The sequence below is a fragment of the Hippocampus bargibanti genome, linkage group LG10 (genome assembly GCF_051943395.1).
Source record: "Hippocampus bargibanti isolate YZ-2025 linkage group LG10, ASM5194339v1, whole genome shotgun sequence".
In the NCBI taxonomy this organism is placed as follows: Eukaryota; Metazoa; Chordata; class Actinopteri; order Syngnathiformes; family Syngnathidae; genus Hippocampus; species Hippocampus bargibanti.
In genome coordinates, this window is record NC_142743.1 from 17,410,769 (window position 1) to 17,425,811 (window position 15,043).

The following is a 15,043-nucleotide window of genomic DNA, read 5'->3' on the forward strand; positions in this document are numbered from 1 at the left end:
ACACACACACACACACACACACACACACACACACACACACACACACACACACACACACACACACACACACACACACACACACACACACACACACACACACACACACAGTACACACCCCCCCCCCCACACACACACAGTACACCCCCCCCCCCCACACAGTACACCCCCCCCCCCCACACAGTACACCCCCCCACACACACACACACCACAGTACCCCCGACCCCCTTTATGTTTAAACATTGGAGTGAGGGGGAATATATATTCCGAGAGTTTGGGTGCCTGATGGAAAAAAAGCAAAGAGCGGTTGCATGGATGAACAAGCATTTTTATTCAGGTATCATAAAGTCAGGACCGTAGACCGTGACCTCCTCAGCCGGTTTCTTGTCACAAAGCGCTTTTGTGGAATCCATCCAGATGGGTTCGCGCAAGCCCAGACATTTGGCCTGGGCAGCAAAATGTTCCCTTTCGCCCTGCTCCAACTCTCGCCTCTTGCTCACCAGATAGAGGTCAGTGCTGTCCAGACCTTCCACTTTGAAGGTAAACACCAAGCAATCCGGACAGGAAGTGGTGTAGAAGGTCCCCGCCATGCCCATTCCCATGGCCTCGAGAGAAACCACATTTCCTTTCAAGGTGACATTGAGGCGGTAGTATTTGCACTCGTCTCCAAAGCGGTTAGCTTGGATGCAGGTGAAGTCGTACGCATGGAAAGTGATGCTGTCTCTCTGCCGGAGGAGGACTTCGTCGTCCGCGTTAGTCATGCTTGCGGCAAGCACGGCCCAGCTTCCCGCCGCGTGGCCGGGAGCCATGCCGACCAGCGGCCGCACCAGCTCGTCGCAGGTCGGGGGAGCGCTTTGGCCGCCGGGCAGCAAACAGAGCAAAGCGACGGAGGACAGCAACGCAATCATCCCGAGATCCTTTGTCACGCTAAGGACGCTCATTTGGAAATAGCTGGCGGTCACTTTTATAGACCACTTTCAGCATACATCGGTTGAATGATTCACAGAAATCCAATAGAGCAGCGCTGGTCCAACTTTTTTTTTTTTTCAGCAAAAACAAATACCATCTGTGCAAAAGACACCAGGTTGTCCTAAAGTGGTGCCATAGAGCTACAAGCGATTCAATTTCCGAAATGCAAGCTATCATTCGACCATTGAATTTTTAAATACATAATGAAATAAAAAAAATAGCATTGGCGCTGAAAGGACAACAGACGTCTCCGGACATGTGTCCATAATTTGTAAAATGGCTTCAAATGACTTTTACTGAGCGTATTTTACAAAGATTCCAGCGCATATAGCTATATTTTACGTTTTAAGACTTGCGCTGAATATTCAGGAAGTCTTGTTTTCGAGTTTATGACGATGCGACGTCACGTCTGGAATGCCCCTGACCGAGAGAGCGACACACAGTGCATTTTGGGTACTTTTTTCCATCTGAAAACACCGTGTTGATCGCGAAAACTACATAAACGCGATGGTGAATCGTGTGTTGCACCAAGACGACTATTTGATACTAGTTGACACAAATTCCCAGCAGACAAATCAGCCCATTTCCAACCGAGCTTGGGCGCCATCTTGTGCATTTTCTGGGACGCTACATTGGAGTCCAGACACCTCAAATTGATACGGAAGGACTTCTTTAATCGATTGCAAACATTTATGCTTTCCTCTACAGAACTATTTGAATCATATTCATAAGAAAGCCTCTTCTCCGAATCTGAAGCCATTGTTTTGATTCTAGAGCAAGGCAAGACGTCCTAGCCTGACGTCTCGAACAAGGAGACGGGACCTTCTGAAATTCACCATTTCAGGGGTCATTTTTAAGTAGTTTTGGGACACTAACTCATTGGTGTTCTGCATTTGACTACAAATATCAGCCTGCATGTTTTGGGCATTTTAGATGCTATAAAACGTTTTTCTGATGTCAGTTAGGAAACAAAAAATGGTGCTGGTTGTCCTTTAAAGTAACAAGCTACAAAGTATTCAAGAGCCATTTCTTATTGACATGCTGCAATTCAAAATTGACAGTTTGTTTCAACCAGATTTCCGGGGACGTTCAGGAATGTTAAGGGAGGCATTCAGAAAGGTTTTATTGCAGCGGTGGTGGTAAAGCACTTGTGTATATTAAGCATTTTTCCAAGGTAATACTAATTAGGAGACCAAATTAACAAATCATCGCTCATTTGATAGTTTGTAGGAAGACACAAGCAGAATGTGCATCAACAGGTTTATTGAATCAATCAGGGCAGACAAAGCTCCTTAGTGGGATCCATCCAGATGGGTTCAGGTAAGCCCAGACACTTGATCTGAGCCGCAAAGTCTCTCTTCTCGGCAGCATCCAGCTCTCGGTTTGTGCTCAACAGGTAGACGTGGGTGGTGGTGTAGCCTGGCGCCTCCACGTAGAGGTGGTACAACAGACAGGTTGCGCAGGATGTATTGTAGAAGGTAGCTGTGGCACGATAGTTGCCCGACGTCAGAGTCAAGACGTGGCCTTGCTTGGTGCCGTTGAATATTTCCGATTTGCACTTGTCCGCAAGGCGGAAATTTTGGACGTAGGTGGAGTTGATAATGAAGTACGTGACGCTGTCTGCGATCTTGAAGAAGTCTTCATCCAATGAGCGGTTAAAACTGCCAGCGACCAAGGCCCATGTTCCCTCCAGGTGGTGGGGAGGAATGTCCACCAAAGGACGGAGCAGATTATCACAAGCCAGAGGGGAGCAACTGGCGCTACGCAGCAAGCAGGCCATAATGACCATGCATATCAGGTGAAGCATTGCGAAGGAGCGAGTGTGTTGATTGAGCCTATGGGATGATGCAAACAAATGTCCCTCACTCTGGTCATGTGCACACAGTTGTACTCGGATGGTACCAATAGCAGAACTGGCATGTTTTGTATTCTAACAGCCATCACCTTAGATTTGCTTGATATTTTGCGCATTGTCTCACAGCTGTTGTTGGGTGGGACTATTGCAAGTAGATACCATATCAATACCAAAAGTCTTATTATACTTACTCATTTGTCATGTCCTCATTTATCTTGCTTGAGTTCATATTTTTCACAAGTCATTAAGTAGTCTTATTGATTTATGCAGGGTTTTGATGAATTAACATTTAGCACCAACAAAGGTGTTTCTCTAGCTTTCCTAGCATGGATACATTTATGTAGTTCATCCCAATTCCTTTCGTGCATCATATCAAGTCATTCACTGCCAGACGCTGTGCAAAAATGCGTCCACTTCAGTGGCAGGGTTTTTGGCATTGTAACTCAAATTCCAGGACCCACAGAATATTGAATTTTAGGAAATTCAATTAAGTGTAAGAAACCTTACTCTTCTATCATAAGGAAAAAAAAATGTTAATTCTAAGTTATATGGGTCTGGAGTAATAGGTGCTACTAGGGGCAGCTGTACAAAAGACATACCGCATTAACAACAGCTGAAGGTGTGAGATGGACAAAAACAAATGGGGGCCCCCGTCACGTGAAGGGAAAAACATTAACAGAGGCACCCAAGCATGAAAAAAACAAAACCCTAACAAATTCGGGAATGGCGCTGTATGTCATATTTTCAATTCCAGAAAAAAAAAATCTTCAATGGCAGTGAATGAGTTAAAATACTTGTGTCTCAGTATGTACTACTGGGGACAAATTCCTTGTATTTTTAAGATACATACGTACTTGGCCGATAAAGATTAATCTGATTACAACTCTTCCCATACAAGAAGCACACATTACAAACAAAACGCAAGCAAAGTCTCACTCACCAAATCGATCCGCCGCAGTCAAGCAAAACACGAATGACCAAACACAAAGGATCCTTCGGTACTTATGGAGCAACGCAAGCCTGAATCCCATTACACTAAATTGGACGTTAGCAAGTGTGCCACTCATTACGCTAATTGCAAGCTCGTCCATGACGCCACCGGAAGCAAGCGCGCGTGCCATGTTGGTGATTTTGGATCGCCAACTACGGGAAACGCATGCAGTCAAAATAGTTTGTTCGTGGTCATCAGTGCGTTATGATTATTCAAAATAAAATTGAAATAAACTTGTGTTGAGGTGTTAGCAGTCGCCCTCACTTTAAACCATGTAAAATTTAATTTTACATATAGGGCCATATATTTTGGGAGTTATTTCAAAATTGATTACCCCAAAATGACCGTGTAACCCAACATCCAAGATGAGTCCATTAAATATTAGCCAATCGAGAAACAGTAAATAATGTACAAATACTTTGATGACTTCTGCTAAAATGTTCTAGTCATAAATGGTAACATGTCATCCACGGTTTTATTTTTATAAACATGTTTGTGACTTTCAGGATATTTAAAGTGGTTAAAATAAAACATCCCTGAAAGGACAACCGACGTCACTTTTTTGTTTCTACATCAGAAAAACGTTTTATAGCATCTAAAATACCCAAAACATGCAGTATGATATTTTTATTCAAATGCAAAACAACACTAAAAATGACTTAAAGTGTCCAAAATCTGCAAAAAATTGAGCTGCGAATTGGGCATTTTCAGAAAGTCCCGCCCCCAGTTCGTGACGTCATTACGTCACGCCAAGACATGTTGCATTTCTGGAGAAGCAAAACAATGGCTTCAGATTCGGAGAATATGCTTTCTTGTTACACCTCCAGTTATGAATATGATTTAAATAGTTCTGAAGATGAAAGCATACATGTTTGCAATCGATTAAAGCATTTATTCCATGCCATTTTGAGGCAACATTGGAGAGAAAAGGATCACCAGAAAAGAGGCACAAAATGGCGACCTCCTGTGGCCACCTCCGTTTCCACAGGCTGATAAATTCCTTATATGGAGCTTGGACGCCCTCTTCTGGTGGCTTTTGGGTGCAACACGAGGTCCCCAGACCAAACAAGTACAGCAAAATACATTGATGCGATGGAAGGACCGCTACAATGCGTCTTTTTTTCGGTCAGCGGCGGTCCTTTGGTGACGTCACGTACGGACTCGTCACCAACTCAAAAACAAGACTTCCTGCATATTCAGCGTGAGTCTTAAAACATAAAATATAGCGCATATATTTATAGCATAAATATATGCGGTGGAATCTTTGTAAAATACGCTCAGTAGAAGTCATTTGAAGCCATTTTACAAATTATGGACACAACTTGTACGGAGACGTCGGTTGTCCTTTAATATTTAGGATAATAACGTATGCAGGAGCGTTTTCGTTTTCTGACGGTTCCTCTTTATTTGGCGGGGTTGGGGAGTGAGCGGGCTCTTATGTCGAGCCATGTTGCTCATTTGCTTGAGTTCATATTTTTCACAAGTCATTAAGAAGTCTTTTATTGATTTATGCAGAGTTTTTATGAATTAAAAACATTTAACACATAAAAAGGTGTTTCTCTAGCTTTTCTAGCATGGATAAAAGTGTAATTCTAATTCCTTTCGTAGATCATATTAAGTCATTTACTGCCAGACAATGTGCAAAATTGTGTCCACTCCAGCGCCAGGGTTTTTGTCATTGTCACTCGAATTCCAGGACCCACAGAATATTGAGTTTTAGGACGAGATAAATATTCAATGGAGTGAAAGAAACCATACTCTCTTCTTTCATCAGACAAAAAGAGTTAATTCCTAAATGCTATGGGTTTGGAGTTATATGATCTTGAAATGAGGGCGGCTGTCTAAAATACAATGCAATTTTTGCAGAATGAAACAAAAAATAAAATCTCTTTTTTAACAGTTAATATATATATACAGTAAAGTCTCATTATATCGATATTCAAGGGAGTCCGAAAAAATATCGATATAACCGGGACTATCGATATATCCGACCCTGTTTGCATGTAATTTTCTCCGTGCGTGCATAGAAATAGTATCGATATAACCGGGACTATCGATATATCCGATATCGATATAACGAGACTTTACTATATATATATATATATATATATATATATATATTTTGCTGCTGCGCCTATTCGTCCTGACTCCGCTGTAAGCGTCTTTTTCTACTGAAACAGTCTTTCTCCAAGAGAAGAACATTGTCATCTGTAGTTGTTGGCACTCTTTTTTTAGCAAGAAGATTTTCATAAACCGATATGGCCTGATTTCTAGAAGCAGAATGCTCCATGAGCTATTCAAAGCCGGTGTGTTTGATTTTATTCTGCTTTGTTTGCAGTGTTTTCTGTTATTTTGTTTGTTTGCACATTTGAATGGCATTAAAAAAAATCCCCTGCAAAAAAAAATCCGCGATGCACTGAATCTGCGATAAGTGAACCGCCAAGTAACGAGGGATCACTGTAACACAAAAGCAGAATGTGAATCAACAAGTTTATTGAATCAATCATGACTGACAAAGCTCCTTGGTGGGATCCATCCAGATGGGTTCAGGTAAGCCCAAACACTTGGTCTGAGCCACAAACTCCTCCTTCTCACCGGCATCCAGCTCTCGCTTCGTGCTCACCAGGTAGAGATCGGTGGTGGTATGAGTTGCCGCCTGCACGTCAAAGCGAAACAACAGACAGGTCGCGCAGGAAGTATGATGGAAGGTAGCGGTGAAAACATAGTCGCCCCCCCTCAGAGTCATGACGTGGCCTTCCTTGGTGGCGTTGAGCGTGAACGAATGGCACTTGTCGGCAAAGCGGTTACGCTGGATGTAGGTGGAGTCGGTCGAGACGAATGTTACACTGTCTCTTGTCTTGAGGTTGTTTTCATCGACCGTTCGGTTCAAACTGCCGGCGACCAAGCCCCATGATCCTTCCAAGTAGTTCGGAGGGATGTCCACCAGAGGACGGATCAGATTTTCACAGGCCAGCGGGGCGCAATTGGCGCCAGACAGCAAGCAGGCCGCAACGACCGCGCACGCCAAAAGAATCATGATGAAAGGTGTTAAGCCTTTGAGATGTGTCACACTCGTGATGTGCGCTTGGTCGTAGCTCATGGTAGCTTTTATACATGCGGCACCAAAGTTCCACAGTTCAAACAAAATGCAGACAGACAAAGTCCCATTCGCCGAATCATTCACAGAACTCAAACAACGGCGACAAACACAGATGTAACAGTCTCTTCGCCAGCTGATTCTACAGCTTTGTGTTTTCTTTCAACATTTAGCATGTAGTAGACGTGCATATTTCACCATGTTCCTGACGCACTGGCGAAAAGGACGCTTTGATCCTCTCCTTGCATCTAGAACTGCTTTGTACGGCAAAGAAAGTGCTTCAAATTGACTGTCTTTTGTATTGTTTCACATTAGTTTTATTCATTTGATTGTTTTGACTTCAAAATGGCGCCACTAGAGTGGCTGCCTTCACAACAGGTCCTGTATTTTGTTTTTCTACGTCATCCTTTCCTTTTTCATTACATTGCTGCTGTGAAATGTAAATTTGACTTTATTCATGGCTAATAAAGTGTAATTCAATCCAAAACTACTTTCATCATCACGAAAATAGTACGAAAAATGACTGATGTAACCATTTTGTGCAAAGTCTGTTCACAGGACGACAACGTGGTGTTTTGAAATCCTGCTTCTCGGCTAAGGTCCGGAGATAGCGGCTTTGCAATTGGTCGGCGTCGATATGGATAGTGAAAGCCCGTTCGAACAACATTTGGAAAAAGTCCAAAAGGTTGAGGGAACAACTTTTTGCCCAATTCCACCCCACAAAACGTACACAGTGACTCATGAGTTTATTTAATAACGAATGAAGACATTTCAAAAACTTGATATTGATACAAATCCCTATCAAAGTGTGATGTCACGAATGTTCAGCAATCTAGTTAAATACAAAAATTCAAACTTCAGTAAAAATGTGTGAAATGTGAGCGATCCACAGGAATTAATTTACATAATTGGGATGAAAGAATATATGCAACTTTTATTACACAACCCAAATATGTGGAACCTTGCTAATACAAAAAAAGGATAAAAACAGCCATCAAGTAATCTCTTCAACAATTCTGCTATCAAGCCTCTCCAGGAGACAAATGTTCTCTATGAACCTCTCAAATCAACAGAAAACTTTCATACTTTAAATACATACATTAACATGAATTAAATATGACAAATAATTCATTGGTGATAGTCTTATTGTCATTGCACTGCATTAAAATGATTTAGCTTGAATTTATTTTCATGATATAAATCCAGACTTTGTTACCAAATAGAAAGGGTGGTTAAAAACAACAAAACATCAATGCCACTGTGGTATGAATAAAAAAAAGAGCAAGGGCAAATACAAAGAACAACACTTTTTTGGCGCCCATTTAGCATGAAATGCAGTTGCTTCACAAATGCCACACTCTAATAATCAAGTTTGGACATACCTCAAACTGAAGGTGCATCTGAGCCTTAAATGAGAGCAAAATACATTTTAGAACGTCATCCGTCATGTTTATAATGGTCTACAATGGCTACACAAATAGTTGAGTGACCAATTTTAATTTGCTAAAAATATACATCTTGATTTGTTTAAGGTTGAATACATTTCTATGAAAAATGTTTCATGGAACTGGCAAGTAATTTAAAATACAGTGATACCTTGGCTTACGAACTTAATTGGTTCCCAGAGAGTGTGTAAGACAAAGTGTATCCAAAAATTAATTTCCCATAGGAAACACTTAAAATTAGAATAATCCGTTCCCAGGTCCCCAATGTTGTACTTTCTAATTTTCTAAACCTTGAAACTACACAAAATGTACCCTATTTTATGTATAATAAATGTGCTATGGTATTATAATTAAAGAAATAAACTGTAATGTACAATAATGTAATTTTATTTACCTTTGTGATGGTCGTTGATGGCTTGATGGTATGGAGTGGCCGGTTTCATCAGCATTAAACACGTAACCTTCTTTCACCATCTTGAGGAATGATCCCTTGTCGGTGCTTTCTCTGTGATAATTGTATCTAGTTCCTCATCAATTGTGTTGTGTTTAGCTGGGTTGATAGCTTTTTTCATCAAGTGTACAGATGGCTTGTGCGGGCTGTTTGTGGAGCCCGATTGATGGGATATTTTAACCTTGCAGTCTACACTCAGCCTTTGAACTATCAAAGTTGAAACTCTCTCACTGTCGTCTGCCTGTCTCTTTAAACCACCACCCCTCACTGCTGCGATCTTGACCAATCACGTGGCTTTAACCGAAGACTGGGGGCGGGGAATAGAGGACAAAAACAGTCGGCTGCCATTTTGTTGTTAGAAGAACGGGCTCGCGAACGACACATTACTCATTAAGGCAGCTCCGTGTACGAAAAAAGTTCGTATGCCAAGGTAAAATTTTCATAAATATAACGTTCGTAAACCGAAAAGTTCGTAAGCCAAGGGGTTCGTAAACCAAGGTATCACTGTACTGCGGAGCTATAAGATATTACAATATGGACCATTTAAAGTATTCCATATTTTATGCTACAAAAACATTGATTTGGCACTCAATTAAAATTTGTCTTGAATTCTTTTGAAAGGATCAGTGACCTATTGGAATTAGTGCGACGCAAGTTTCATCACGGCGTATGTAAAAAAATCTCGAAGTTTACCATTTCGAGTAGTTGTGATCAGTGGAATCTTATTTGAAAATAAATAAATCTAGAAAGCGTTAATACTTACTCGATGAGAGCAAACTCAAAAGCGTTGTGTTAGTATTTTTTTGTTGCGTTCACATGACCGAGCAGCACATGCACATTTTCTTCTTGGGCTCCGGCATGGCCTCCGCCTGCATCTCTGCGGAAGCAGATTGTTTCTCGGTGGCGACGTCATCTTGAACATCGGGGGCTTTGGCCTCCTCCAGGAGGGGCTCTCGCTCGGCGGGTCGCGGTTCAGTCCTGTGGTTCTCCGTGTGGTCGTTGAGGGAAACCTCTTGGAACTGAGGGGGTGAGATGAGGGCGTCGCCTTGGGCTTTGGAGGACACGTCGGGCACCTCAGATGCTTGTGTCATGGCTTTGACTTCATCCTGGGCTTGTGGGGTCTTCTCCTGAGGAGGACAGGAGGGTTCCGAGTAGACCGGCACAGACGGAGTCACCTGAACGGCCTCGAGCGGACCGGCTGGTGAGTGTGGCAGCACTGGCGCTGAAGGTTCCGCTTTGGTGTCCTCGTCGTTTGTTTCGGCCTCGAGGGGATCGGCGGGTGACTGCGGCAGCACGGGCGCAGAAGCTTCCGCCTTGGTGTTCTCGTCTTCGGTCTCGGCCTTCTGAGGCTCTACCCCGGATTGCAGCAGCAAGGATGCTGGAGTTTCCGCTTCGGTCTCAACGTCTTTTTTGTCTTCTAGAGTAATTTCCGCTGAGTTCGATTCATCCTTTGACAACTCTTTCAAGGCTTCTGGAGCGACTTGCACGTCCTCCGCACTCACTCCTCCCTCCTTCCGATGCTCTTGTTGCGCAACGTCCTCATCATCCGTGATGAGGACGCGTTCGGCCCGCATGACCATGATCCCATCCCCCATCACGACGCAGCTTAGAGGAGCATCGTGCTGACCGTGATTCTCGACGAGGACGCTTCCACTCGGTCCGTTTGTTGTGATGGGCTTCTCCGAAACATCTTCGCAATGTTGTTTGAGGCCAGTTTTCAAATCCCCTGTGCCGTTTATCAGTACAGAGGCGTCTTCGTCCCGCAATGTCTGGATCGCCTTCATGGCGTAGTGCTCGACTGACCCTGAAGACATGACTGTGATTAATTTCCATCACTTTTAAAACATTTCATATTAATTCATTCACAAATGTATCCGAAAATTGAAAATATGACGTAAAGTGCCATTGCAGGACCCACAGAATATTGAGTTTTAGGACTACATCAACATTCTCTCTAGCTCGCCGGGTACCTATCTCTTATCTATCCTTTACAAGGGCAAAGTCCTCAAAGCTAAAAAAGGGGGTACTTCCGGGTTGAGTGAACGCTGGCACGTGTGGCTGCCGCTGCTCACCCACAGAACAAATATCCTGTGACAGTAAAGTGTGCTTGAAAGTTTTGAAAGGCGCTTATAAATGAAATGTATTATTATTATGATTATGATGATGATTATTATTCCCGAATTTGTTCAGGTTTTGTTTTTTCATGCTTAGGTGTCGATAAAGCACCGCCGATGGCCTCTGGGAATGTTTTTTTTCTTTTCCACAAGGGGGCAGCATTTCTCTTTTTTTGTTAGCACTTTGTTGCAGCTTCACCTGTTGTTAAAGCGCTGTACAAAACAATATGGATGCATTAAATTGTATTTTGGACAGCCTACCTCATTTTAAGCTCATTTCACTCCAGACGCACATAATTTAGAAATTAACTCTTTTTTCCGATGAAAGAAGAGAGTCTCCGGCTTGTTACGCTGCATTGAATTTTTATGTAGTCCTAAAAACAATATTCTGTGGGTCCTGGAATTCGAGTGACAATAACAAAAACCCTGGCACTGTAGTCGACACAATTTCGTCTGGGAGTGAATGAGTTAACAGGCAAAAAAAATATCAAAACGCGGATGGCGAATAATTTCAAATTCATTGTATTAAGTAGATGCTCTCAGATGTTATATTCTAGTAGATTAGACTGTATTAGTCTCATAGTGGAGAAATTCACAGCAGCAAAGTTATGAAAGGAAGAGAAAAGGGAAAATGGATGTTGGACAAGCTCCTGGCCATTAAAAAATAACTAACAAAAATAATTACATTAATTGTAGAATGATAACATATATACAGTCCAAACACCAATATTTGACTTGTCTACAATCGACATTTTTTTTGCTAATATCTTTACTTCACAACATTTAGTTAGAAAGCTGACTGCCAAAATAATATATATTTTGCGTTTCAGAAAGGTCTTTTGATTTCAGAAAAGATTCAATTGATATTTCACCATAAAGGAACAAAACTTCATATTATAAAAATAACAGTAAACCAAAAATCAATTTAGCAAGATTAAGGGCTTCTTAAAGGGCCAGTTGCTCAACAATGACAGAGCGGACAGATCAAGATTGTGATCATTTGTGAAAATGAACAAAATAAAAAATGAAAAAAGTGTTTGTTTATAAAACTAATCATAACCATACAAAGATGTTACCAGAATAAGCAGATTCCCATTTACAGAAAGTGACATTGCCCTAAGTGTTTTACAAACCTTAAAATATTCAAGATTTTAAACAAATTCAAATTTACAAGATTAGATTTAAAAATCCACTTTGAGATGACAAATATCTGCATTGCAACTGGGAGACTCAGCTTGCCGGGGAACAAATTCAAACATCACAGAAGACATTTTCACTTTTTCCTCTAATTGTGTTGCTCCAAACATGTCTTTTGTCATATCATCTCTACATTTTACTTTGAACCATTAAAATCAGTCAACCAATGCACTTAAATCCAAATAACAGCCATTTAAAAATGGCCGGCGCTTGTCAACATTGTGTGTTTGAAATAAACATCCATTTGAACATGTCTTGAAGATAATCCTTTTTTTATGCGCATCATAAATTGATTAAAAAAATAATAAGGCTCCATCTTACCAATATCTCCAGCGTCCATGTCCACGTATTCCTGTTGAGTGAAATGCAAACTCTTAAGTTGTTGCTGCAAAGCAAACCACAAAATCAGAGGTGCGTGTCCTTTGTCGTTTCCCTTATATGATTTCATAAAGCATCATCATAAAGTTCAGGGCATATCTAAAAGGATAGTTTGTGTCCTTTTACGAAAACAAAGACTAGCCTACTTTAAAGGCGGTGAACATTTTGGAACATTTTCTGCCAATTACTTTCAGCGTGCCCAGTGACTTATTATTAAGCCGGAATTGTTGTCAAATTGATGTAAAGGTCACACGTCATAGACGCTTTCATTGCCGCCTGCCGCACGAATCAAGTTTCATTTGACTTTTTTTTCTAGAAGGATCAAAATGTGTCCTTATATATAAAGAATCTGAAAATGTATGTGTGTGTTTTTTTTTGTTTTGTCTTTTACAACCATGATCAGTAGCGACTACGGTTTATGTAACCGCTATGCTAACTTTGCTACATGCTGATGGCAAATTAATCGACTAATAACACCTGCAACATCAACACAAATGAACCTTATTTACATCTTTTCTTTTTAAAAATCAGATGATCTTAACATCCATGTTTACTGTTTATCATTGCAATTTTTAAAGAGGTTAAAAAAGGCTAGCTTAAAGCGGCTGAATAATTTAGAAATTGTCATTCAAACTACTTTTGAGCACCATTAGCATAGCATAAATCCGCTAGCTAATTGCTAACATACAACAGGAAACAAAAGGGCCAAAGGAAATGATCATTTTGTATTGCTGTACTTGTACACAACTGGTAGTTGAACACAAACACGACAGTAACACACAAAAAAAAAGACATTATCTTTAAATTGAGTTTCCTGACAACTCGTATGTCTGTCACAAGACTGACACCTTCAGGCTAATACGTGCGCGTCACAAGGGGAGTGGTTTTGTATGTGAAATATTGTTGTGCAGACGGCTTACATGTCAACCTTTTTTTTCTTTTTGAAACGAGTGGGTGCAGCAGAGCCCCAGTTCACTGTATAAACAGCAATTCCCACTCCATTGAGAGCCTTTTGCCGCCTGAACAACAACATGACATCGGTGTATCTGTGTCATTACAACACTGGAATGGAAACAGCAACGAGAGAGATAGTCTACATCTCTTTGTTTAAAATTCAGGCATTACTGGAAAAAAGGAGCACGTAGGCAGAAAATGTATTATTCAAGTGACAGCGCCATGAACACAAATGTGAGAAAAGCTTGCTAATGGAAGATGATGGCTAAGTCTTGTTTGACACACATTATAATAGCCTTTGTTCACAATGTAGGCATATTGTGTGTTTGTGTGTGTATGTGTGTGTCTCACTCTTTGGTCCTGTGTGATCTGTTCTTTCTCACCCTCCCCTGCAAATCCTACATTCTGTGATAGCAGCCTAAAAACGAGACCACACACACACACACACACCACAAAAAAATAAAATCACATCTTCAAATCACCTGTATGGCACGTAATCAGGCGAAAATCATTTCCATGGCAACCCTGTATGGCATAAATGATTACCAACCAGTTTACCGGAGCATCCAAGAGTCTACTTTTGGAAATTATCCAATTTCACTTTATTTGTCCGTAAATGATTCTTGACTAATTCTAAATAGATCACAGTTCTTGGGACAGGCAGAGCAATGACATTCGCGAGCAGCATGCACCAATGAACAGTACATGACTATGATTTTTATGGTCAGAGGGTGCATCACCGCAGGTTCTTAACACAATATTAGTTGAATAATTTCAATTTTATTTCACACCTATGCCATTTGCTCATTTATGAAATTGGTGCACTATTCAGAGCATTGTTATATATGTTATGTATGAGGTGTTATTCTAATGTTTTGTGATGCGGCTCGTACCTGTCGTGTCCTACCTCCCGAGAAGACCACAGACGGGAGTGTGAGATTTGGGAATCGAGAGTGGATGGGGACAACGGAGCTCCTTCCATCAGCCATTGATCTCTCAAAGACTTCCTCTGGAGGAACATAGAGATGAGTCACATACAATTCGAGAAAAGCGGAATACATTAGCCTCAAAAAGTCGACAATTCTTGAGAAGAACGCGCCTTAAAAGCTTTCCAACCCACTTTATCGGGAACGTCAGCATATCAGTGAGTTGTCAGGGAACATGAAACATAATTTCAAAACAGCATCGAAGGATTTGCACTGCATGACTTTTGACTTTCCTCAGCCTGGGACGACACTTTAAAATTGATGAGAGCGAGCGGGAAGCATGTTACGAGGTCTGTCGTCGGACAAAAACTCATATTTAAGAGGCTGAATCATACCAACATGGCATCCAAAAGGAATACCAAATGAAGAAATCGAAGAAGCTAGCTAGATTCATGATTCACTTGTCTGGAAATCTGATTACTTCTTTTGTTTTGTCTGATTATGTTCTATGACTGGCCCTGATTGCCCCATTCACCTTGGTATCACCTCATAAACATGATTAAGCCTATGTGGTAACGACCTAAGAAGTCTGTTTTAAGCACGATCCAAATTGAACCTCAAACCACCATGGAGATTTAGTGAAGGGTTTTGCAAAAATGGCTTCTTTTA

General features: G+C 41.3%; 3 protein-coding genes across 7 annotated transcripts in view; all 3 read right to left on the bottom strand.

Annotated features, from left to right (window-relative positions):
• Nucleotides 1–304: 304 nt before the first annotated feature.
• Nucleotides 305–953, bottom strand: LOC148892719 (uncharacterized). Its single transcript, XM_089006255.1, has one exon. It carries the CDS (start codon nt 936–938, stop codon nt 327–329), a length of 612 nt encoding a protein of 203 aa, XP_088862381.1. The 5' UTR covers nt 939–953; the 3' UTR covers nt 305–326.
• Nucleotides 954–2,222: 1,269 nt separating this feature from the next.
• Nucleotides 2,223–3,926, bottom strand: LOC148892720 (uncharacterized). Its single transcript, XM_089006949.1, has 2 exons — nt 3,762–3,926; nt 2,223–2,801 (listed from the first exon to the last, which is right to left on the bottom strand). The coding sequence occupies exon 2, from the start codon at nt 2,771–2,773 to the stop codon at nt 2,240–2,242; it is 534 nt and encodes a 177-aa protein (XP_088863075.1). The 5' UTR covers nt 2,774–2,801; nt 3,762–3,926; the 3' UTR covers nt 2,223–2,239.
• A 2,357-nt stretch (nt 3,927–6,283) lies between these two features.
• The window catches only part of palm3 (paralemmin 3), a 28,236-nt gene continuing 19,476 nt past the window's right edge, over nt 6,284–15,043 (bottom strand). For 2 of the 5 annotated variants that reach the window (XM_089006775.1, XM_089006774.1), the window contains exons 4-7: nt 14,342–14,457; nt 13,800–13,866; nt 12,438–12,501; nt 6,284–10,609 (exon numbers count right to left, since the gene is read on the bottom strand). In XM_089006775.1, coding sequence (XP_088862901.1) covers nt 9,618–10,609; nt 12,438–12,501; nt 13,800–13,866; nt 14,342–14,457 — 1,239 coding nt within the window. In that variant the 3' untranslated portion in view covers nt 6,284–9,617. The remainder of the gene's footprint in view (nt 10,610–12,437; nt 12,502–13,799; nt 13,867–14,341; nt 14,458–15,043) is intronic. The other 3 variants (XM_089006776.1, XM_089006777.1, XM_089006778.1) reach the window with 3 other exon arrangements.